Below are 25,938 nucleotides of genomic sequence, written 5' to 3' on the forward strand. Positions count from 1 at the left end.
TATTATAAATCAGTCACTGACGATCAGTCACTGAACAGCCTTCATTTCTGAATACATCAGATCAAGCATTCTTTCAAATTAAAACGATATGGAGAAATATAAAATCTCGATCTGAGGTATGATATAAAGATGTAAAGATTTCGACATTCTTATACTACCTAAAACCATAATTCGTATTTGTCAATGACTAGTTTTGTAATATTGATAGTTCATTATACTCGATAAAATGAGTATTCGTATAGTACAAAGTGCCTGTCAAAAGAAGGATATGTTTACACACAATGTTATATGTAATTGTAACGTAAATGTAGAGTAATCACTTCGCTGATATAAATATCGACTAGTGTATATTTCAATGATAGCAGCCAACATTCATCTTTTATCCATTTGACATCCTCCTTGGTCCTTCCAAAAATGGCGACACAGGTAAACAAGAGTTCAGCTGAGAATCAAAACATTGTTTGACATCGCAGATCTAGACATGTGTCATGTAATTTGAATGCTTCTATTGAGACACTTTGTGTTCGGTTGCCTTGCGATACAAGATCTTTACTTATGACTTTCAAAATATGCTCTTTTTGATAAGTCGTTTGACTCGTTTGCATTCGTGGAACATGACGCACTCGTCTTTCAGATCTGAGAGCGAGATGTTTTTATTTACACCAGTCCTAACATACTATGTGATCGTAATACCTTTCATCGACAACACGTTTATTTGCATGAACTGATATTCATGTTTATTTCCACATCTTCGATTTCCAGTTCTTCAAACTCGCTCGTAACAGAAATGATGATAAACATCATACTTGTCCACGTGTGAATCTGATCCATTTCCCCAAGACAAATTGTTGTAAGGCATTGTAATCAATGTAACTGTTAGAAGGGATTTCCTCAATATCTGTATCAGTAATATACTTAGAGGACATGAAGGATGATCATCTGTCAGCATCCTGGAGAATTAACTAGTCTGTAGTGTAAAGCTCTGTTTTGGCCAATTGCTGCGTATTCACAATTGTTCACTATTCTGTTCAAAATCTCCCATGGTAGAATATAAATGCTACTTTAGCAACATGAACATTGTCAGTAATCTAGTTCAGGTAGACGGTAGGTAAACGGTGTATGCCTTGACAGGAACAAGACATTTAGCTAGCTGAACTATCCGTAATCACGATAGATGAGCAACTGTCCGAAAATCCCATCCCGAAATGCATGGGACAAGTCAGTTTTCATTTCAGGCAATCAAATAATGGTATCTTACATGTCCATTGACTATTATATAATTACTACTTATAGATTTAGACTGCAAGTTAACTCGGATTTTATTTCATATCTGCTCAAAATGTAGCTATTGAATTTCACGAGGAATAGAACATGAAAGTATCTTTCATTGCTATATATCCTCTTTCCAATAAATAGTCCATTGAATTATTAGTAAATACTGACATCAAATACCATATTGATTTATTCTTTCATACTTACATCATCATGATTATGCCATAAGAGTCAGGGCAAGTGGAAAATTAGCCAGGGCAAGTTACTTTCATAAAGTCACTTGCCCTGTGGCAAGTGGCTTGTAGAAAACATTTTTGAACCCCTGATGAGAGCATTGTTACACATGGTAATTTATTGGTTGATTCGATAAATAATTATTTTTTTCTACATTTGTTCACAAATTGGTTAGTGATACTCTTGGGCCATATGTTTTTCTCTGTGAAATGTCACAAAATATGTTTCAAGTTCACTAGTAGAAAGGCTGCTGTTAACATGAGTCAAGTGTTAGATTTTTTTTGGAACCTGCTCTAAGGTATTTAGTCTCTGCTTGAGCACACATATTACGACCAATTATGTAGTGACCTATGTGCCAAACATGCTAGGATATTATATTTTATTACTAGTATATTATTTTTTATTTTTATATATAATGTTATATTTTTTATATTATGTTTGACTTTTATGCTAATGAGCAGCTTGTATAAAGTCCCGACCTACTGATTCCATTTCAGACGGTGGATGACATGATTGTCCAGCTCATGGCCATGGGTTTTGAGCTGCCTGACTGCCAAGATGCTGTACAGTATGGGAAAATCTCAGTCCAAGAAGCCGTGGAATGGTAGGCATTACATTGAAGTTAGAGTGTATATTTAGTTATATCATACGAAATCATACATCTTAACATTTTACTTTTGTCTACAGCATAGCTTTGTGGCTTTCATACAAGCAGGGGGACTGCTTCTGTGGTGTAGTGGTTAGAGTGTCCACCAAGAGAGCAGAGGGTCATGGGTTCCATCCCCGGCAGCGTCATACCAAAAGACGTTAAAATATGATCGTCGTTGCTCCCTGCTTAGTGCTCAGCATTAATGGGTAAAAGAAGGACTGGTTGGCTCGGAGTCAATATAAGAGCCTGAGTGGGGTATTCATGCTTAACTGTGGCATGTAATTGCAGTGAGCCGGCACTATAAAATTAGCTTGTTGGGCTAGTACTAACAGCCACAAATATAGAGTATAATGGACACGTGCACATTGCCATATGAGCACAATATTCTTAAGTAAGAAGTCAATCCCCATTTCGACATACAATCAGGAAATGTTTGAGGCATATGGCACTTCAACCTTTCTTCCCATATGAAACAGTGACCCCTGCATGACGGTTGAAATCATTGTTAAACTTGGTCCTTCTCACTTGCATTAGTGCCAGAGCGATTTTACACAATAATGCCATGTGATACGCATCCAGTCGTGACATGGGTATCATGATATGTATTGATTCATGAAACTTATGTATCATGACATCCCCACTGTTTCGTTTGCACAATGTTATGATTAAGTCATGTTATTGCCCACTTGAGTTTCATGGAGGTTTATATCTTTGAGTCTTTGATCGATTGCTCAGCTCCGATTATTGTTCTGATAAGCACTCAAATTGTGAGTGATAAGCACCACTAATCAGCATGATGGCTGCTCTCAGTTATTTTCATGCATGTTGAATTTCAGGATAATTGCTGGCAAACCTGGAATGACCAAAGTGACACAGCAACCAACGTTAAAGTTGTCCAAGGTAGGAACGTAAACCTGTGATCCTTGACTAGAGACACAAGTATGTAGAAACGTAATCAACAGAATGGCAGTGGTTCATTTGTTTTCAGTAACTTTGATGCAATCACATCTGAAGGGTCATACTGTAACACTTTCATTCCAGTGATAGTTCAATATATCCCTGTATTTATGTGCTATTGATACAAAAGCTTGTGATAATAGTTACATTTTGCAGTAAAAAGCAGTGCAACTGGAATTTTGCTGGTGCAGTTTGGTTTTTAACTTAGGTTGCACCTGGTGCAAGGAGGTTAACATCTCTTAAACCATGCCCTGGTTTGATATAATTTATGAATTATTACCCTAATGTGAGTGACATATTGTGAAGTGTAACACGAAGACAAATTCAGCACCTATATGCTTTGAGTATCAGATACTGTGTGTGAATTGCATGATCATTGCAGGCTGTTTCTGTTCGGACCTGTGAAGATCCGTGTTAGAATGTATGTTCAGTAAACTATGCATGTTGTAAGATGTGACTAACGGGGTGGTCAGACTCGCTGACTTGGTTGACACATGTCATTGCGTGTCGTCGTATCACAATTGCGGAGATCGACTGGATAATGGATTGTCTGCTCCAGACTCGATTATTTACAGACTGCCACCATGTAGCTGTGATATTGCAGCGCAAAACTAAACTCACTCACTCACTGTTTTGATTATGCCCTTGGAACAATACCACTTTAAGCAATTAGCAATAACCGTTAAGATGGATCTCACTAGTTTCTTGTTAGTCTCACCTACCATACATCAAAATTGTTAGAAGCAAGTCTTAGGTATGTAGCAGGGACAAATGAGTAATTAAATGAATTCATCCGCTATTACTTTCTTTTCAGGATGCCAATGCTACGGGTTTGGCAACTTCATCAAATCCCTTCGTCAACCCTGTTTCTCTAGCTGAACCTTCTATGAAGCCTGAACCAGTCACCCAGGAAGCATCCTCGTCAGCCAGTGATATTGATAAAGAGGTAGAGGACCCAGTGGTCAGTCGCCTCCATCTCACGTCACAGCAGAGGAAGGTAAAGAACAAGTTTGAAGAAAAAGTGAGAGAAGAAGCACAGAAGCAAGCGAGAGAGGAAAAGATGAAAGCAAAGCAGGTAGATGTGACTTTTTACCATTGTGTTTAGTTTTGGGAGCATGTTTGGATTTTGTTACCAGTTGCTATATTTTACATGGACATGTTCAACATCTTATGGGTGTGGAGGGTGTTATTTGGTGGTTGTTTTACATCGCACTGAGCAATATTCTGTAAATGATCCATTTTGGACCAGTTAGTCCAGTGATCAACAGCATGAACATCGATCTATGCAGTTGGGATCGATGACATGTTACCCAAATCAGCGAGCCTGACCACCCAATCTCGTTAGTTGCCTGTTACAACAAGAATGGATCAGGGCTTTGGTGAGGAGGGTGTGACTCTCTCTCTGAGGCATTTTTTGACATGATGGGGGTTTGGTAGTATGGCTGTTGAGTGGCCTAAATGGTTGTATGGCAGTATATTTTGATATAGTTTTGTGTATGTTATGTATTTTGTACAGTGTAGAGAGCTAAATGTGTGTGACAGTGACTTGCACTGACTGTGCATGCAGATCCTTCCTACAAAAGTAAACGTTACAATGTCAAGGTCACTTATCACAAGTTAGTTTTCATGAAGAGGGTTCATTAGTTTTGAAATTTTCCCATGGGGTACATATGAACATTAAAATGTCCAGTTTTAAAACCCTATCCCAGATGGAAATTATTTTGAAATTTCTGAGTTGTCTGTAGATTTAAATAATACAAATAATTTTTTTAACGGTCGTGTAATGTTTTAACTCTCAAATCCTTCATGCAGTTTCCCAGGCATATGGTTCTATATGATATTCATGACATCAAATACTCCGCACCTCTGGAAAACTTAAGACTCTCTTTCACTTTCTCTCTCGGTCAATGGTGTAGACTAGTGGTTAACATGGTGAAGACATTCGCACATCATGTCAACAACCTGGGTTCACTTCACCACAATGTGTGAAGCCCATTTCAGGTGTCCCCGCCTTGTTATTGCTTGAATATTGCTGAAACTCATTCACTCTCTCCATCAATCAAGGAACGTGCCAGAATCCTACAGCAGATTGCTGAGGACCGAGATAAGGTGAAAGTCATGAGGGTTCATGGCCCATCATCAGAGAACAGTGCTGAGTGTGAGTCTCCCAACAAGAAGGCTGCAACAGATAGTGCCACAGGAAGTGCTACAAGTCCTGAGACCAAACCAGCTGACAAATGCATGCTGCAGGTATAATGAGTTATGTTCTGTTGTTGAACGATTAGGAACACAAACAGTTTAGAACTTGCCTGTTCATGATCTGTCACTTTGGTTACTGGACTGTTTCAACAGACTTGTGTTCACTACTATACCTCTTTTATATAATAGGACATCTCTACCCACAAAGGCAATGCGGAGGTGTATCCCTCATGTTCCATGAATTAAGATAATTAAATTATTTTCTTGGAAGTAATGCATGACAGAGTAAATACTGATGTGACTTTTGGGTAAAGTATTTGTGACGGTTTTGGTTCTCCAGTGAAATCTGTCTAAACCGGCACCTCATAAGACCGAAATAAAATGCTGGTATAGGCAGGGTGCCGATTAGAGATTCACTATCATGTTCCAACACGAGTGCCATTTGCACATGTCAGTCTCTTTACCTCTATAATGCCTTTGATCTTTTGTTATTCAAAGTAAAACAGTTTTGATTACAAATCAACCTTTTGGCAAGAAAAAGTCAAATTGTCAATAGTAACGTCTTGGTGTATGGTCAGTGTGTGAATTAGTTTCCAAATTTTGCTAACCAGTCAGGCTAGCTGTGCCTTTAAGTTACTGGCCCTCAAAATAGTTCACTAGCTCAAAATATGAATGTAGAAACTAAAATAAAGATTACAAAAATGTAGATTGCAATAAAAAAACCAAATGACCCCACAAATATTCACTTGCCACTGTGACAGTGGAGATTTACTGGCCCAACTGGATTTTTACTTGCCACAGGCTAGCAGGCAAGTGGCGATTCTACACACTGTTTTCTGGTATATATCTCCGAAGTCAAGTCAAGTGTTTCATGTCATGCATTGTGTTGTGTCAAAATGTGCAGTGTGTCAAATTTACACTGGTCATGTGGTCCCTGGCTGGTAGATATTCACCAGGACCACAAAATGCTAAGTTTGCAGTGGTCCTTGTGCCCAGTGAATTTTGTATTGATAGTTAAGTAAATCTACGAATGTAATTTTGGACCAGTGAAGAAATGACAGGACTTTTAATTATTTTCTGCTCACTAGTCCTGTGGTCTATTTTAAAAATTATTTTGGAAATTTTAAAAGCTTTCTTTCCCTGATGTGTTGTTAAGCCTCAATGTGTGGTAAGATTTGTTGTTGTGAATTTGTTTCAGATCCGATTCCCCGATGGTCGAGTCCTGCGTCAGTCCTTCCAGCCTAATGACACCCTCAACACTGTGTGGGACTTTGTCTACAGCAAGAACAAAAGTATGACCAACATGACTTTTATACAGGTCAGTATTTTGTAGTGCATGTCCTAAATCACCCATGAATATGTATGTTAGAATTGGTTCTCAGGAACACGTCGTAAAAGGCGACTGACAGGGTCAGGTGGTCGGGCTTACTGATCAGTGTGACACGTCATCACTTCTCAAATGCATAGATCGAGGTTCATGCTGTTGGTCACTAGATCTCAGACTGGCGGCGGAAGTGCTGGAATTAGCCTTATTAAGGCTAGGATGGTTCATTGATGAACCAGTACATTGTGATACATTTAATGTTTGATACACCTACTGTATCGTTGACTGGTGTATCAATACATAATGATACACACATTTTTTTCAAAACAGTATTATCTTAAACATGTTAAAGTACTTATTTAGAGAAAAATGTGTACGTATGATCGAATAACTTGCTTGTTTATTACAATAACATCATTGTCATACACAAATACCTTGAAATAAATCATTTTAAATCTTAATACTGTGTCATTCTTTCAAGGTGTATGTATCGTGATATGTATCATATTGCAGGTAAAATATCCCGATATGTATCGTATTGTCCAAGCCCTGAAATACTGTCTTGTCAGTGTTAAACACCAAACAAACAAAAGCATGTCAGGAGTGCATCACGGCAGCCGTCATGCTAAAATCTGGATTTCACCATCCATAACCTGTGGTTTATGATGTACTAAGGGAAAGACTTCCACCAGTATCCCCCTAAATTTTATCATTGAGAATAACATTTTTAGAGTGTCATTTTTATCAGTTGGATATGTATTTCAGTTAAGATATAATTGAAGAAACAGATTAAAACGCATTGTTATCAGATGAGGAGTATATATTTGTGTGATATGATTTGACTAGAATGAAATTTAAGGGGGGATTCGGGCGGAAATCTTACCCTACCAAGCAGTAAATGCCTGAGACCTGCATCACTGTGATTTCCCACTACATTAGGTGTCATGCGGGGATACAACTGAAATATTGAAATAAAAAACCTCACCAGATATGCCTAGGGTCCATATCACAAAAGGGTCCAAATTCTAGAAATGTGTTGTTATGTTCCCAAGCCTTCCTGTGGCCAGACCAATTATATTTCTTGGTGTACAGATCCTTCTGCTATATTTTTTCAAGAATATGAAAAAAGTCTTTGCTATAAGATATAATCCTAATGTTGTTCTGGCCAAAAATCTAAACATTCATGATATTTTTTAGACTGTTTTTACCCCATATATACTTTTCACAAATCTTCCAGAAGTTTAATACTCTGAATATTTAGAAGGAGTAATACTTTGATTTGTGATTATCTTTTAAATTCTTTTTATTCCCTCCAGCCTTTAGGTGTTCTGAGGACAAAAATCCGTAAATCTAGAAATAAAATTGGTCTGGCCTAAAAAATGCGAAATATGCATACCTTAAACCACTGTTTTCACCAAAGTGGTAACCATCTGACACCTGCATCACTCCATCCCTTAGTTCCTCACTATATATATACTTGTAGGTAGAAACAAATTATCCATGTTTTGATATTGACCAATGTACAGTTGTACACTGTTTATCCGAACCTCACATATCCAGAAAACCCGCTTTCTGAACAAAAATTCCCTAAAATGAATTCACAACATTGTAAACTTACTCACCTACTAGTGTTTTGAAATCCGGGTTCATAACTGGGCGGTCATTTTCACATACAAAAAGCTAAAGTATATGCATTTTTGTCTCGCATATGGGGATGGCTGAGCTCATATCAGTATGTTTACACACGCAAATACCAATTGGCCTAGTGCGCTAACATGAAAGAAGACAGCAGTCTTTGAAGTGTGAGAAGATTAACTACCTGTAATTAGCAAGGTGACACAGGGTAAATTTGGAGGCATGTCAATTTGGCTGTCAGTGATGAAATGTTGATTGAACAAGCGCATACCTTTGGCGATAACATGGGTATGATAGACTTAAGCTATTCTCGTTGCTGGTTAACATGGTTTTAGTCTAGACATAGCGTATCGTGCAGGAAATATGAAGTTGAAATGTCGATGTGTTATCAAGATTACGCCCAAGGCCTTTGTTTCTTTGTATGTTTCTTTGTACATGTTCATGTGGTCCGTGGTTCAGATATCTGGAAATTAGTTTATCCGGATGGTTTTGACTCGAGGAAAACGCAAGTGTTCAGATAAACGAGCTTGACTGTAATGTAATGTTCCAATCAGTTGAAATAATCAGAGATTGGTCACAGTGGCCCAATGACCAAATAATCACATTTTATCATAATCAAACTCAAATGATTGTGGAAGTAATGTTTTAGTGTTTCAAACACTTCACGATGGAACATATCTTAGAAAGTGTTTGAGCCAGAAAATTGTGTAATTGTTAGAAAACTCACTTCACTTACTGACAAGTCATGACTGAATATTTCTTAAGGACTCCAGGAAGTTTCTGTTGTCTGCACTGTTAAGGAGCAAGTTGCATCAGTTCACGTTGAATATGAAATTTGCAGTTTCTAAATAAAACAAAACAAGAGAATATCCTGAATAGGGAAATCTGAAAAATGATGGTACGTTTTTTCTTTTAATATTTGTTATGGTAAGGAACCAAATGTCAGTTGTGTAATTCCCTTTGCTAATGTTTATGTTGAATAGAATTTTTTTCCATGCTCTCTATCTGTACAGCCATTTCCTCGACGAGAATTCAGTCAAGAAGAACAGAAGCAGAGCTTGTCAGAGCTAGGTCTGACCCCCACAGGGTCACTTGTGCTGCAGTGTAGAAGTCCAAATGCCTCTCAGACAGCATCACAAGCTGAACTGGCTAACAATGTCATTGGTGAGTGCCACAAACTGGGCTGTTATTCATACACTACATAATTTTGTATAGTATATTTTTTAGGACTCTCAATTCAGTTCATGTATATTCTTTAATAAAAAGTGAAAAAGTACATTGGAAACTGACCACTCTGGCAAGTTATTGATATCAGCATAAAATCTGATCATTTAAAAGTTCTGCAATGCAGCAGCTGCTAATTCTCTATCTTGGCAAGAAATGAGCTGCCCTAGTATGTGTTTGTACTGTAATCAGCAGTGTCTAATCTGATATGTTACGAGGGAATCTCATGTATGTGTCTTGTCACAAATTAATCATGCTCTGAAACTACACAGCCACTGACAGAGATAATTTAATCTGTTTTTTCTTGTCAGTGTGTACAGTAATTGAGAGAACCATGTGATAAAACAATGCGCATTGTGGGATAAGAGTGACAAAACTGGTTTCATTTTTGTCAGAGGTAACATATATACTAACAATGTCATGACTAGTAACCTGCACATTTATTTACTGGATTATTTCTTCAATCCCAACAAGTGCTTGTTTAGACAGCTTCCACTGTACTCATAAAAGTTTTGCCATGAACATTGTCTTGTGCATATGGTTCATATTCTTATTCACACTTATTCAATACTGATAATAATGTTTTGAGATAGATATATGTCCACATAACTGGTGGTGAAAGTGTTGACTGATCATGCTACAAATCCAGGTCTGATTCCCCACATGGGTACAATATAAGTTGTTCACAGGTCACAAGGGTACATGAGCCCATGGACCCTGTGGGACCAGTGAAGAGCGTATTTATCTTACCGCACACCTGAATTTTAATTTTGAACTGTTGGAAGCACTTCTGTTGATTGCGAGGCGAATTGCCATTTTACAGACGACACAAGGTCAACAGATTTAGAGTTATCTCCCTTCCATTGATTTTCAATTGTAAAACATCAGTAATTGCCGTGCTTGATACGTGATTCAATGTTATTCGAGATAAAAAAGTACTACCACGAAGTACCAGAAGAGTTCGGAATTCCCAGCGGTGTACATTGAAAATAATACATTGTCTGTAAGCGGGGAACATTGAAAATAATACATTGTCTGTAAGCGGGGAACATTGAAAATAATACATTGTCTGTAAGCGGGGAACATTGAAAATAATACATTGTCTGTAAGCGGGGAACATTGAAAATAATACATTGTCTGTAAGCGGGGAACAAAAATAATAAAATAGCAATTGTCCATTTCCGTATCGATTGATATTGGTCAAATATTTTTATATATGGCATAAGAAATTAGTCACTTTGTTTTACAATGAAGCGATTTTTAAGCAATGAGACAGTAGGGCTGCAATGATAAACTCAGACCTCTAGTTTTTATATTGGACCCTCTATTTTTTTATCTTGATAATTTTTTATTCAAATCTTTATTCAGTTAAAGAAATGAGATTTCATTTACAACAGAATCAGCATTGGCATGAAATCCAATTCGGCAGAGTGTGCTACAATTGTCATGGATAATTAGTCTGGCATCAACCAATCATGTGTCGCCTTATTCCAGAGCTCGAAACTGCTTGAGCTGGAGTCAAAATTATGTGCGACTGTTTGAAAATATTTAAATAGGTGTTCAAATATTGAACTGAAACAGTGACAGTGGTTATTGAAAATCAAATCAATGGTGTTAGATTCCATTGTCAGTGAATCGAATGAAATCATTCCAGCCTTACATGACCGCAGTAAATAAATAAATGGAAACTAGTAGTAAGGAGACTTGGGCAGACTAGTAGTGCATAATCATTCATGTACAATGCATCAATTAATACATTACAGTAATCATGAGTTCCTGACGACCATTTCTTTGAGGGAAAATCTTACATTATATTTTACAGGACCACCATCAGTGAACCCAGGAGAAGCAGTTGGCGATGCAGATGCTGCTGCAGATGCAGTTCCTGGGGAGGAGGAAGCCATGGAAGATGAAGATCCACCTCCTGTCCCTCCTCTTGTCCCACCCAACATGCCAGATATACTCCAGAACCCCGCCTACAGATGGGGTCGGGGCCAGAGGCTAGACAATGAGGAGGAACAAGGGGCAGGTAACTGGAATATATTAAGCTTTAAGTTTGTGTGTTGCAGAAGCATGCGTCTAAATCTTCAGTGCTCCTATTTTGGTAAATCTCATAATAATGATTGTGAATTTGTATTGTAATGCACCTTTTACATGTACAAGGCACATGCTTCAAGAGCTAAGATGCAATCTCATCATTATTACCCAAGATACCCCAAGCTGCCTGTTAGGTGCTGGAAGGTTACTGTCCGACCAGGTGTCCCACCGGGTACCCATTTTCTGCTGGGTGATCAGAGGCAATTTTGAATAAACTCACTTGCCAGCATTGAGTCCAGATGTATCACATGTGCTTCATTGTGGGACAGGACTGATGTCCAAGGAACTCTCACTCAGGTGTCAAGCTGCCAAACACAGTCACCAATCCAAAGACTCTCCATGTAAAGCATTGCTGAACTTGACTTCATTTATGAACTGAGCTCTATGCACAGGGCCCCGTTCCTCAAGGCAATCGTAGCACTACAATAGTTGTGAGTCAGTGTTTAAGTGTGGGAGTTACGACTGTCCTTGCACTTCAGTTGCCTTGAGGAAAGGGGCCTAGGACTTAAGCCTATGAAACACTGATGTAAGGGTAAGGGAGGTAACTTGTATTCCCAAGAAATCAAGGCCACACACTTTGATTTATGAAGTTCATTTTGGCTAAAATTTTACATGTTATGCCCATGAGTACTTTATATGTTAAAGCTATTGGTGTAGATGAAGAAGATGAAGATGAAGAAGAGGATGAAGACATCATGGGGAACATTCTTGGTGGTATGGGAGGGATGCCAAGAATGGGAGGTATGTACTTGTCTAGACCTTAGTTGTTCCATGCATGTTTAAACCTGTTGAACCTGTTTGTACTTTGTGCATTAGTTAGACCTTAGTTGTTCCATGCATGTTTAAACCTGTTGAGCCTGTATGTACTTGTGCATTGTTTAGACCTTAGTTGTTCCATACATGTTTAAACCTGTTGAGCATGTGTGGTCTAGTAGACAGAGGATCTGCTTGAAGAGCTACAGGCTTAGTGGTTCAATCCCAGGTGGTGTCATGCCAAAACACCTTACAAGACATTACTGAAGGTTGTCGGTAGGGAAATAGTTTCAAAATGTTGCTTGTGTTAGGCTAGCTATGCTTGAAAGTTACTATCCCCCAAAATAATTCACTAGCCTAAAACTTGAATGTTGGAACTTAGCAAAAGATTACAAAATTATATCAGATGTAGTCGGCATGGCACAGGTTTCTCCATGAATCTGCTCATATGATTAACACTTTTATTTCACCATAATCTTGCTTGATTTCAAATTGTATTATAACTGAAAAGGCCAGAGAGTGATATATTTAAAAAATGACTCCATGGAAATTCACTAGCCAGTCAGAGATTGTGATTGAGCCAGTGATTGTGAAGATTTACTGTCCCAAGCGGAATTATATTAGCCACGAACCACAGGGCCGGTGGCCATTTTGTGCACTGCATGTTATTACACACTGATGTTTGTCATTTAAGGGATATGACTTGAAGTTGGTTGAACTGTTGTTTAAATGAGAAATAGTCCAGCTAAATTCCGGTGGTCTGTAGATAATCAAGTCTAGACCAGACAATCCAGTGACCAACAGCATGACCATCAATCTGCGCAATCGGGAAGCGATGACATGTGTCAAATAAGTCAGTGAGTCTGACCACCCAATCCCTTTAGTTGCCTCTTACGACAAGCTTGGGTTACTGAAGACCAATTCTAACATGGAACTTCATGTGTTGATATGATAAGGAATATTAGCTTGGTTTCAGTATATTCTGTCTGAAACTGGTATACATGCTGAACTGATGTGTGGCAACACACATATCCTGAACAGCAGAAGAAATGCAAGTTTAAAAAAAATGAAGTCTCATAAAAGAAAGCGTTCATGTTAATGTGTTGTGTTTTAAAATTTGAAAAAAAATAAATTTGCATTTCTTTTGCAGTTCATTATGTATGAATGCATATAACAGAGTAAATTAATAATGTTGAGAGCCCATTGTGAGACTTTACAACTGAGGAGACCCATATTGTGTGATCTCAACTAGTGTCAGAGAAAGTCTCTGTTCATCATAACAGGTCACCATCATATGAGACAACAGGCATTCGGAGGAGTTGGTCAGATGCTGGTGGCTGATGGACGCCCAGCAGATGAAAGGGAACATCACAGCAGACCAGCAGCCCAACTAGCAGGTAATTCTGCTGGATTTACTGTAGACCAGCATCCCAACTAACAGGTAATTCTGGAGCACTTACTGTAGACCAGCATCCCAACAAACAGGTAATTCTGCAGGAGTTATTGTAGACCAGCATCCCAACTAACAGGTAATTCTGCTGGACTTATTGAAGTCAATTCTCATAAAATAAAATCTCTTACATTCAAAAAGTGACTGTCACTAACGGATCCTTGATTTCCGTCTCCAGACAGGAAATTTTACAAATGAACCAACAAATGAACTAAATCAGCACATAATTAACTCACATGTCTGAAGAAAGCTTTGATCTGCCGCAAATTGTGTGAAGTGATATGGAATTGGCAAATGAAAATGGCCATGCTGTTTTGGATGTGATTTTAACTCAAAAGTGTAGGCTCATTACTGTTTCAACACCACAGACTGCATGACAAAAATCCAGATATCTGGATGTATAGTTATATGGAAAATTTCTACAAAAACAGATGTGTCTCGATATCTGAGGTCTCATTGTATATATGAGTATATGAGTCATCAGACCAGCCATCCGGGGATAGTTCTGGCTTGTTTAGAATGAAACAACATTTCACAGGTTAATGTGCAAGAATTTGTCATATCAGAATGTTCATTACCTCCCAGGTATGTTTTCATCAACAGCTGAAGCAGCTCGCCACCGATACGTACAGCCAGGCCCTGCCAACCATGACCCTGAGGTGTGTCAAGGTCAACATCTTACCCATGAAGTGTCGTCATTACTTAGTTTGTGTATCCACCGTGTTTCCCGCCGTCTGTGTGACCCACGCCACCCCCTCCTATCCCTGGGAGGCATTGCAGAGGAGTTGGCTCAGAAACTGCTTCAACAGCTGATGAAGGAGGGCAAGCTAAAACCCAAAACACTCCAAGTATTTGTGCCATGGTATGAAAATTGTGGTAATATTCGTAATGATCTAACCTCAGGGATGAGAATTTTCTGCGAATCCACGCTATTCGGTGTATTTGATGCTACTGGTGTCATTCATGATATAAGTTATATTGTTTCAGTTAAGGCAACTCCAAAAAGGCCTGACCTGTGAAGGTTTGCCTAAAAGGCGACTATGCTTGTCGTAAGTGGCAACTATTGGGATTGGGTAGTCTGGCTCTCTGACTTGGTTAACACATGTCATCGGTTCCCAATTGTACAGATCGATGCTCATGTTGTTGATCACTGGATTGTCTGGTCTAGACTCGATTATTTATGTACATCATCCTTAATCCCCAATCATGTCTTATGTAAACATCATCCACCATTGGCTTCCATCCTTATCCCCAATCATGTACATCGTCCGTAACATATCCCATCATCTGTAATGTATTACCATTGGCTTCTATGTTATCATAACTGTCGGGTTCCAATCAGCTCTTGTTTATACTGGCTTCCAGCTTTCGTTAATTCATTCCACTTGTTACTTTGTTATTGTTTTACCTGTACATATAAATATAGCTCTGTACCCCATCCTCAATCACCTGATGAAAGAGTAAGCATTAACTCCGAAACGTTGTGTTCTCATATAAAGAAGTTGATATCCATAAAATCTTCATTCTTATGCATTTCACTTCTAAATGCCCTTCAAAGACTTAACCTCTGCATGGTTTGTGTTGACAAGTTTAGTCAGTTAGATAATTTAAAAACGAAAGTGAGTTGTGAATGGTTTGCTCAAATTCCCAGTGTAGACACCTGATTGGATGAAAATACAGTCAAGGGAGGTAATAAATTTATCGGGCAGAGCCATAGATGTATCCTGGGTATAGTGGAAACTTAGCGGAATGTATAACCTGGAGATATCGAGGATGCTACGTGTAATGAATGTGCAAGCCCTTAGTAAGCTACAAATTTATCACTGTGTACAAAAATATGAAAACAGCTGAATAATTTTATCTCCTTCCCCATTCCCTTTTCCCCTCTTCCTCCATTTAGTTGGGAAAATGTTGGTACTGCCCCATATTATCTATGTGAACTCCTGACACAGTACCAGTCAGCTAGATGTCTCCTGTCCAGTTCATAGCAACTCCTCGACATTCCCTGATATCAGCTGAAAACATGTGGAGGCAGATCTATCAGTGTGACAGCATCTGTCAAATGGAATCAGCTCCCAGACTCTCTTCCATCATTCAAAAGCCACCTGAAGACCTTTCGGTCTAGACTTTCTTTGCTATAGCAATTTGAGCATGCATAAATGTGTAAAAAATGCTCTACAGATTCAACTATTATTACCTACCCTCTTTCACTGTCATATTTTGAGGACCTCCTAAATCCTTGAATTCTATTGTTTCAATCCTACGTTTGCGTCCTGCATATGTTTTCAGTTATCTGCGGAAGTTGATGTTTGACAGCTACCCATACACCACAAATGAACTGTTACATGCAGTCAGGTCAGTGTACTTTCTCTGCATGTCCCATTAGTATAAACAAATTTAGATTAAACGATTCAGCTGGATTAAATTTTATTGAGCAATGACACTTTCTAAGCCAAGCATAAAATATATCTGTTTTCAGAGTATATGTGGAAGTAAATTTCAATTTGATGTTACTAGGCTATTATGTTTTTCACAGCTGATTTTCGCAAAAAAAATCTGTAGTATACAGAAAATGGAGGATTTGGCATGTATGAATAAGAAAGAGTTTTTGTTTCAGATACCATGTGAACCTTGTACATTTAAGTCTCTCCTCGTGTACCCTCTTCACCGACAATGGACTTAAGCCACTATCTGGTCAGTGGGAATACCTTTGTTCATTTGAAATATCGGCAAATAGGCTAGTCTACCCCATTGCTCTTAAAAGGATTTGAGAAAGGATAAGAATTTATGGGAGAATCCATGGTCTTAAGAGGTGACTAATGGTATCAGGTGGTCAGGCACATGTCATTGTGTCCCAGTTGTGTAGATCAATGCTCATGCTGTTGATCACTGGATTGTCTGGGTCAGACTTGATTATTTACCATGTTTACAGACTGCCACCAGATAGCTGTAATATTGCAGAGTGTAGAATAACACAACAAACCATACCAAACGTAATGATTCCCTACATGGGAACAATGTTTGAACCCTATTTCTGGTTTCCCCCTCCCTAATATTGCTGCAGTACATGCCCACATGATTTATTTTTAGGTTTGAAGAAACTGAAAGTGTTGAACTTGGGATCATGTCGTCAACTCTCCAACAAGTGTCTTTCTGCAGTTGCAGGTATGTTCAACACTGAAACAAGTACTGGTCACCCTCTGTACTTGTGACTGTTTATGATTATGGTCTGTAATTTGAATATGTCAGGATGTTGAATTTCTATGTCACTTAGATTAATAATCTAAATATTGATGGTTGCCAGCAATAAAAGGTTTAAAAAAGAAACACTGAACAAAAACGTAATGTTGCACTCATGTCTGTAGTGAATTACTAAACGCACCCTACATGAAATGTATTTCCATCATGAAATTGTGTATCACGTGGAGTTGGAGCCTATGACTGCAGGATTTAAAAAGCCACATTAATGATACTCCACATGCATTGCTTTAAGCCATTATAGACAAGAGAATTGAATGAACGACACAATGCCATCAGCTGTTGACAAGAACGGACATCTGACAGACCATCTCAAGCCAATAGAACTTGGTGCAACAATACTGAGCGTGGTAATGACAGATCCAGGTCAAGTCGACCTGGAGTTACCACCGCCACCCTGGATCACCAGAACCAGTTGAGACATCTTCGTTCAAACACCACAGCCACATCATTCACAACAATCAAAATCCCTGGACTGCACTGAATGTTTAACCAGACAGTTGGCTATGTATAGGTGGAATATAGCTGGAATGTATCTGAATGAAGTTTTGTTTTAAAATTCCAACAGGCATGGCAATTTTGCATGAATCCATCGAAATCTGCGGATGTAAATGCAAATCGATTGATTCTGGACTCATTTGAGGGTCAGTGGCCCCCAGACCTCTAGCTGATTTTCAGCTGAAATCACATTCACCTGTTCTCATCCCTGTTCCAATATTTAGAGGATACTTTGGTATTGCTAGAGTGTAGCTTAAAGAGAAAAGAAATTCTCCATTTCAATTTTGATTTGTTTCAGAACTTCCAAGTCTTCAGAATCTAAACCTAGACAACACTGTGATAACAGATGCTGGGTTTATCGACTACCTCAAGAGCTGTTCGCATGAACTGTTGCACTTAAACTTGAGCAGAACAAGTATCAGTCATCTTGTCATACCACATCTTAAAGGTGAGTAGTTGACAAACTACATCTTAGAACGTGAGTGGTTGACAAACTACATCTTAGAACGTGAGTGGTTGTCATACCACATATTAAATGTGAGTGGTTGTCATACCACATCTTAGAGGTGAGTGGTTGTCATACCACATATTAAAGGTGAGTGGCTGACAAACTACATCTTAGAACGTGAGTGGTTGTCATACCACATATGAAATGTGAGTGGTTGTCATACCACATCTTAGAGGTGAGTGGTTGTCATACCACATATTAAAGGTGAGTGGTTGACAAACTACATCTTAGAGGTGAGTTGTTGTCATACCATATCTTAGAGGTGAGTGGTTGACAAACTACATCTTAGAGGTGAGTTGTTGTCATACCACAATTTAGAGGTCATACCACATATTAAAGGTGAGTGGTTGACAAACTAGATCTTGGAGGTGAGTGGTTGTCATACCACATATTAAAGGTAAGTGGTTGACAAACTACATCTTGGAGGTAAGTGGCTGTCATACCACATATTAAAGGTAAGTGGCTGTCATACCACATATTAAAGGTGAGTGGCTGTCATACCACATCTTAAAGGTGAGTGGTTGTCATACCGCATATTAAAGGTGAGTGGTTGACAAACTACATCTTAGAGGTGAGTGGTTGTCATACCACATATTAAAGGTGAGTGGTTGACAAACTATATCTTGGAGGTGAGTGGTTGTCATACCATACCTCAGAGGTGAGCAACTGCCATACCACGTCTAAGTGTGAATATATGTCGTGTCACATTTTAGTGTAAGTAACTGTCATACCACATGTGTAAGTAACTGTCATACATTCTAGAGTAACTGTCATACCACATTTTTGTAGCTAAACCAATCTTGTTGTCTGAGAAAGGTGAGTAAACTGGTAAACTAAAGTTCAAAAATTTAAATGACACCCAGGTGATTATATATTGTCTGGTTTTTCTTTCAGTGTTATCCAAATTAAAGTCCTTGTACCTGGAACAAACAAAGGTAAGAACATGTATGAAGTTTGATTTGAGAAGAGTAAATAACTTAATAAGGCTTCTATAAATACTGTGTCAAACAATGCAGTAGTATAGGGAATGATAGTCCGAAAACACTTTTCAAAAACCCCTCTAAAAAGCCTCATTTACTAAATGAGGCTTTGGTGGGACCATTAGCTCTTGCTATTATTGCCCCTACTACAAAGCTACGCCATCACGTTTACCGTGACTTGGCAGGCGGTAACACTGTGCCGTACGGTACGATCAATAATTCTTCTCTTACAAATCCCCTACCCGGCCCATCCCTCAAGTAGTACAAGTTAGGTTCGTCGGCTTTCATATCCACTTTATCTATGTTGTAAGTTTTGACTGACCATATAGGATCGGTGGCTCGCTTACGGTTATGTTATGTTTATATCGAGGAAACAGTTTAACGTGAACCGCCTATGATCTCTTTGGTGTTCGTAATAAAGGCTTGTTGGGCTTTTTGTATCCCCTGTTCTATGTACTTTTTTTTCTCGTCCTCGCTGATAGCAGACTTACGAGACTTGGATCGAATATCTTGTTTCATTCCGTTATATTTTTTGAGTTCAGAGAGGATTGAACTAAACTCCTCTTCTGAGATCTTACTGTCAGAGAGTGCCGTGGAAATTCGCTCACTCACTGTGTTCAGCTTTGCTTCGGCCAGAACCCTGATCTCGTCGTGTTTCAATGCCTTACGATTAAGTCTGCGTGATACTAACTTAAGCGCCAACCCTACCAACCCTGTCACCCCAGCCGTTATTTCAATACCTAGCACTATAGGTGCAGCCACGATGGTGGTTAACAACCCAACGCCTGCCGCCCCTAGTCCCATGCTGGTTGCCATAAGGGTAGTGTCAGCCCCGTCCACGATATTGAAAGCTCTATTGTACTTTTTACATAGTGCTTTCCGCGTGTCACGGTCTTGTTCTAGTTGACGTTTTACATCACATAACTGCCTCAAGCGGAACCCATCTACGGTTTCCAACGTCTTCGCTACTTCCTCTACGACTGGGTACAGACCCATCCTATAATATATATTTTGAAAGATATTTTAATTGGGGTTCAGTTAAAAATCTATCAATGTATTTGAAGCCTATAAGTTCTAGACTATTAGTCAGGGTAATAGGTGAGAGGCTAATAGGATTTATTGGCATAGAATGAACCCCACTGAGGCTTATTAAGCGGTTTATAGGACCCGTGGTATCCTGTTGTATAACAATACGACAATATTCGCCTTTGTGTATGCTAAACCAGCCTATTGCCACCCCGGGTAAAATTTGGTGTCTTATTGGGCGGTCTCCATTGTCTGAATACTCAAAGAAGACTTCTATGATGAGTGTGAAAGGGGGGGTTATTATTTCAGGATTACTAAATGTTAATTTATTTTCGAAGAAAGCTGATAACCCATTTTTGTAAGTTTTTATTAATCCCCTCTCCGGAATGAAATCCCCGGCCCAGATACCGTTATTCCTAATCTTAGAAATACGTCCCGTATCTGCGTCTATTGTGATATAAGGTGAGGTGAGTGTTAAGTTGATCAGCCATTTAGGTTTTTTAAAATCTGGTAACGGTACACGTCTGTACACGTTGTCTTTGAAGTGTAGGATGTATAATTCACCTTCCTCACCAGGCTGATCGAATCCCTCCGTGTCTCCTAGGTCGTTAAGCGTAGTGTTGGGATGATGACTAGTCATTATTATACTATTATGATATAATTTCCAACTGGTTTTCTGATAATAATTCAGGGGTTAACTTTATACCCATGAAGTGTATGTTGTCAGGCAGGAAGATATTGATTAGTGATATCTTGTTTTCTACGATCACGTTGACCCCCTGCAGACTGGTCTTGGAGTCGACACCCACCCGCACGTAAACGTTGCAAACTTGAAACTGGTGTCGTTTCACCCACCCGAGTTTGATCCCCTTCACGATCTCGACATCATTCCCCGATGGTTCCCCTAGGTAGACTTTGATGAACAGTGTTGAGTTTGCCGGTAGACTCTCTAGTATCTTAACCACGCCTTCGAATTCAGACACCAACTGCAATTTCACGTTTTGCATGGCCGGTTTACTTGATAGCATGTGGGCTGCTATAGTGTTGACTGGGCTGACGACTATGCTACGTCTCTGAGTTGGGATGTAAGCCACGAGCAGGGTTCCATTGTTCACGACTTTGTTTAGGTGGTTGTCTTTGTTATCCGTGAACACGTAAGGGGAGACGAGTCTAATATTGAGAAACCATTTGTTATCGGGTAACAACACCCACTTGTCATCTTCGGTGAAGACGAGCATATATGGTTTGTTTTTGACGACGGTAGTGCTCTCAACATCGTCTAAGTCGAACAGTTTACCTCCGAATGATGGGTATATTCTCCAGTTGTCATCACCGGTGTTGACGAGGGCGTACTTAGTGTTGGCTGTTGCTCCTGTGGTATCTATCATATCACTTAGGGCTCCACCGGAGGGGATTTCAACGCGTTTGTAAATGTTGTTTTTTAGTTGCAAGGCGTATGATTTACCATCTACTCCGGGAGCGTCGAAACCGCGTGTGTCTCCGAGGTCGGAGATCCCGATATTGACGCATTTTTTCACTCCGGGCCCTTGTGCGCTGGTCATGTTACGTGAAGCGTTAAGCTGAGGTATCCTATATTTACAGGATTATGATTTATATCTAACACCGATATTGTCAGTTCAGGTATGTTACCCTGGGTTAATCTCTTATACTGCCGTGGTGAAAACGACTCGGTTCTACCGTCGTTGAATTTCTCAGTTTTCACCGGCACTGCTCTCAGTATAGTGGAAGGGTGGCCTCCTTGAATGTTATACGTTGTGCTCACCTGACCGAGATGAATGTATAGCTCTCGGTACGGTACTAGTTCGGGTAACTTCGTGCCTGTGACGGTTGTTGTTGGTTTTATCTCGTCAGGAGACATACCGAGTATCCTCGCTAATGGTCGGCCGAGCCTCAAGGAGGTTCTTCCGTTGTTGATTAACACCACTGTGCCGTTTGAGTCGTTCATCTTGAGTTCGGCTCCCAGGGGTTTGAAGACCTCGTCGTTTAGCGAGCACACGCTGTAGTAGCCGTCAGTTATTTGACTGCGAGTTCCACTGACGAACAGCTTATTGTTGCTGATATTAATGTTAGTCCATTGCGGTAGGTAGGTGATATCGCAGAGTGCGACTTCGAGTTGACCTGACGTGTTATCGATCGCGTGCGTCAGCTGAACGGCCTCACCGCTAGTTATTCCTGGAAGTGTTATGTACATATTATAATATATGAATTATAAATTATAATATGGATTTAGCACACTTGAAAATCGTGGTGAATGCAGATGGTACTGGGTTTAAAACAACCTTTATTGATATCTTTGAAAAGTATGTCGTGTCCGTTAATAACGCGCAGGCGGTGGTAAACTGGAATCAAAACCCAATGCAGTTTTGGCAGAACCAACTCAACTTTGCTGTGTGGTGTGCGACGACAGGGTCGGGTGTGACACCAGACTATGGTATAGACGAACTGAGTAAGGCGGTTGTTTTGTTTCATATTTATTATCAAACGAGACGAATATTGAAGGAAATAAGTGCTCCTCTTCCCCAAGATAAAGCGTGGAGTATGACGAATAACCCCTATGATAGACGCGCTTATGAACGTATTTGTGGGGAGGTTGAGATTCCAACGAATAAAGACTTTCGCCTTCCTGGTGTGAACCATGGTCTCGGTATAGTTCTCGTGTACTTCTACAGGTCCGGAAAATATTATGCCGGTTCTAAAGATGGTTCATACAACCCAAACCGGCATACATTTACAGGCCCCACAACGAATGAAAAGATCCATGTCAGCTGTATAAAACAAACCAGTCCTGATGCAGCCACAGCCTGGACTAAAATGATCTCAAAAACATCGAAAGGATTCACTCGTGCTGGTACAATACGCTTGAACGACTCGATTCGAACGTATGTGTGGTCGCTGTTGGGTGCGCAGTCGATGACGCGTTCTAACATCCTCGGTAAGGGAACTGCTTACGACGCTCAGAAACAATTCGTTTCCAACGTTGAGGATGCTATTAATTCTCCAGTTGATCTCCCGCGGGCCATCGAACGCTACCAAAACGTGTTAGAATACGCCAGATCGAAAGTTAACTACGTGTTCGGTGTGGGGCTGTATATGTCTCCGAGTGATATGCAACTGAGAGTAAAAAAAGTGGTGGGTTATAACAACAAAATAGTCATAGCCACGGCGGACCAAAAGTTGGGCATCAACCCCGATATTAACACCCCACATATCCCACACATCCCACCACGTGAAAAGGGTATAGTGGCGCCACCTCCGGAGCCTAAAATTCATGTGGAGGTACCCCCTGGGGGTGTGGGGGTTTCCACCACCTATCAACAGCATATTGATAATAAAACAGCCCTAGTGGTTGGTGGGGTAACTTTGGGACTTATTTGGTTAAAGATTTCTTAGCCGCTACGTACACCAGACCCGCCACGGCGACGATGGCTGCCCACAGGTTTTGACTGAGCCACATGGCAGTTTTAGACAGAGCGCTCAACAACCACGAGACGATGCTACCCAGGATGCCGGGAAGGGCTTCGGCGGCTTTACCAGCCAGTTTAGCTAGGCCTTCCCCGAGTTTTTTAATCCAGTCTTTAACACCACCACCACCGCTGGGAGTTCCACCGCCGGCACTTGGGGGTGTGGGGGCACCCCCCACCAGTGACACCACCAGGGTTGATATGATGAAACCCAATGCAGTTAGAATGCTGGCGATGGTGATCCCTTGCTCCCGGAACAATATCCGAATCCTGTTGGCTAAAGTTGTATCTTCGTTCAGTATTCTATCGATTGTTTCCCGAATGCGACTGATCTGGGATCGAAGATGTTCACGATTCGAGGAAGCGGCTTCCAATCGTGTACGTCTCTCGTCTTCTAAATCACGTATTCGTTCATTGATGCGACGCTTCATATCATCGTCGTCAGTTTCGGTGAGTTTGGTTTTTTCCCTAGCGATGTGCTCGTCGATTTCGTTCAGTTTCCCCATGTTGTTCACGAGTTCTCCACGCACGCGTTTCACGGCTTCATCTAAGCCGCACAGTTCCCTTACCGGAAAGTCAAATCCCGGTAACGGTTTGTCCCAGTAGGTGCTCAACAGTTTTTCTATGCTGTCCGAGGCTTCTGTAGCACGCTCTGGCGTCATTTCATCTATAGTGGTGAGGTGGGATCTGGTAGCTTGCAGATCTTCTTTAACGGTCTTAGGTATTGCACCACCGTAATCACGCATGTTTAGATGTTCACGGATAAATTCAGCACCACCATTGCGGCTGGCTAGAGTTGACAAGGCCAGTGGTTTTTTATTAATCTTGTTAAAGAGGTCAACCCCTGGGGCAGACTTAAGACGTAGAACACCCTTTGTATCAACAAAAAAATTCTTATGGTATATACCCTGGGGTTCAACGTAGTTTTTATCGCTTTTTAAACTTTTGTAATAATCATTTACCGTTGTTTCCAAGAGTTCTTGGCTCAATGGTGAACTAGTAAATGAGGTCTCCTGCTCATCATCGAATGCCTGGGCACTAGCGCCCGGCATCTCCGTCATATCTATGTCTTCATCCATTAGTATTTAAATATATTTTATTTATATATAACAATGTACGGTAGAAAATTAGATCCTTTCAGAAAATTGAGAGAGCCATTAGGTGCCAGAGCCGTGCGACAGTCGGTGACCATCACCAACAATCCCAGCAAGATAGACCAGAACCAAACTCTGCTGGTTAGATTTCCAAACCTTGGTGAGAATGACCTCATTGTACCAGGCACTGTTCGACTGGCGTTCAATATCACGTTGACCTCCGACAACGACAAACGCGAGCTAGTGCGGAACGTGGGTCGAGCTATCATCAAGAAAACGACCGTCAAGATCAGCGGTAACGAGGTGCTGAGCATCGACGACAGCGACGTGTTTCACTGCTACAAGGATCTCTGGAAAAGCGAGAGAGAACGAGTCAATGATGTGTACCAGGGTATCAGCAAATCAACCCGGGCGCGCATAGGATACGTCTTCACGCAAGACCAGCAAGACAAGCTATCGGACGGTGAAAAGGCCATAGCTCTAGCATACGGGAATCGATTCTGCGTGCCGCTCGACTTCGAGTTGCTCACGGGACACGCGCCGTTTTACCAGGCCGCGCTGGGTGATAGGCTAGAATACGAGCTCACGTTTAACGACTATAGCAAAGTAGTGCGTACGCCGAACGGTGATGAGGCCAGTTATGCCATAGACAACATCTCTCTGGAGTTCGACATGGTCACTAGCCCGGAGCTGGCCAGGCAGGTTCGAAGTCAGTACTCTGGGAAGATGGCTATCCTGTACGATCGCGTACTGAGGCATAGATCAGTCGTGCGAGACAAGAGTGACACTGTGTGGAATATCAACCTGAACGTGCCGGCGCGATCGATGAAAGGTATCCTGGTCGTCCCCGTGGAGGATTATGATCCATTCCGGAGGGACAGCGAGAAGTTTTTCAACCCCGAGATTGAAAAGGTGGAAGTTACCATCGAGGGCGTGCCCAACCAGCTGTTCAGTCATGGTATGAGACCACACCAGCAGTGGGATGAGATAAAAAAGCTACCAGTGGGGGATTACATAACAAAGGACCTGGACCTAGGCTCCGTGCAGATCGGTGAATACCTGACCACCAAGTACGCCCTATGGTTGGACATGCGATCCACGGATGATGATAAACTGCACGGTAGCGGGCGCCGTATAGATAACGGCAGCGAAGGGATAACCATCCAGATTACTAAGAAGGCTCAAACCGCTGGTAAGTTGAAATTATATCTGTACGTTATTATGGACGCGCAACTTAATATAGACAATGGGAGATTCGTGCAAGCCATCTACTAGTGGGGGGTACCCCCCCATACCCC

The 25,938-nt window shown here is 40.6% G+C and overlaps 1 protein-coding gene across 1 annotated transcript in view; it reads left to right on the forward strand.

Moving 5' to 3' along the window:
• Nucleotides 1-398: 398 nt before the first annotated feature.
• LOC137255955 (uncharacterized) overlaps nt 399-25,938 on the forward strand; it is a 40,670-nt gene continuing 15,130 nt past the window's right edge. Inside the window, exons 1-16 of the mRNA XM_067793566.1 lie at nt 399-426; nt 2,004-2,110; nt 2,992-3,055; nt 3,927-4,187; nt 5,177-5,362; nt 6,510-6,629; nt 9,284-9,434; nt 11,317-11,523; nt 12,237-12,332; nt 13,628-13,741; nt 14,398-14,656; nt 16,084-16,149; nt 16,412-16,488; nt 16,885-16,959; nt 17,849-17,998; nt 18,953-18,993. Of these exons, the coding sequence (XP_067649667.1) occupies nt 415-426; nt 2,004-2,110; nt 2,992-3,055; nt 3,927-4,187; nt 5,177-5,362; nt 6,510-6,629; nt 9,284-9,434; nt 11,317-11,523; nt 12,237-12,332; nt 13,628-13,741; nt 14,398-14,656; nt 16,084-16,149; nt 16,412-16,488; nt 16,885-16,959; nt 17,849-17,998; nt 18,953-18,993 (1,986 nt within the window). The 5' untranslated portion in view covers nt 399-414. The remainder of the gene's footprint in view (nt 427-2,003; nt 2,111-2,991; nt 3,056-3,926; nt 4,188-5,176; nt 5,363-6,509; nt 6,630-9,283; nt 9,435-11,316; nt 11,524-12,236; nt 12,333-13,627; nt 13,742-14,397; nt 14,657-16,083; nt 16,150-16,411; nt 16,489-16,884; nt 16,960-17,848; nt 17,999-18,952; nt 18,994-25,938) is intronic.

The sequence above is a fragment of the Haliotis asinina genome, chromosome 11 (assembly GCF_037392515.1).
Source record: "Haliotis asinina isolate JCU_RB_2024 chromosome 11, JCU_Hal_asi_v2, whole genome shotgun sequence".
Lineage (NCBI taxonomy): Eukaryota > Metazoa > Mollusca > Gastropoda > Lepetellida > Haliotidae > Haliotis > Haliotis asinina.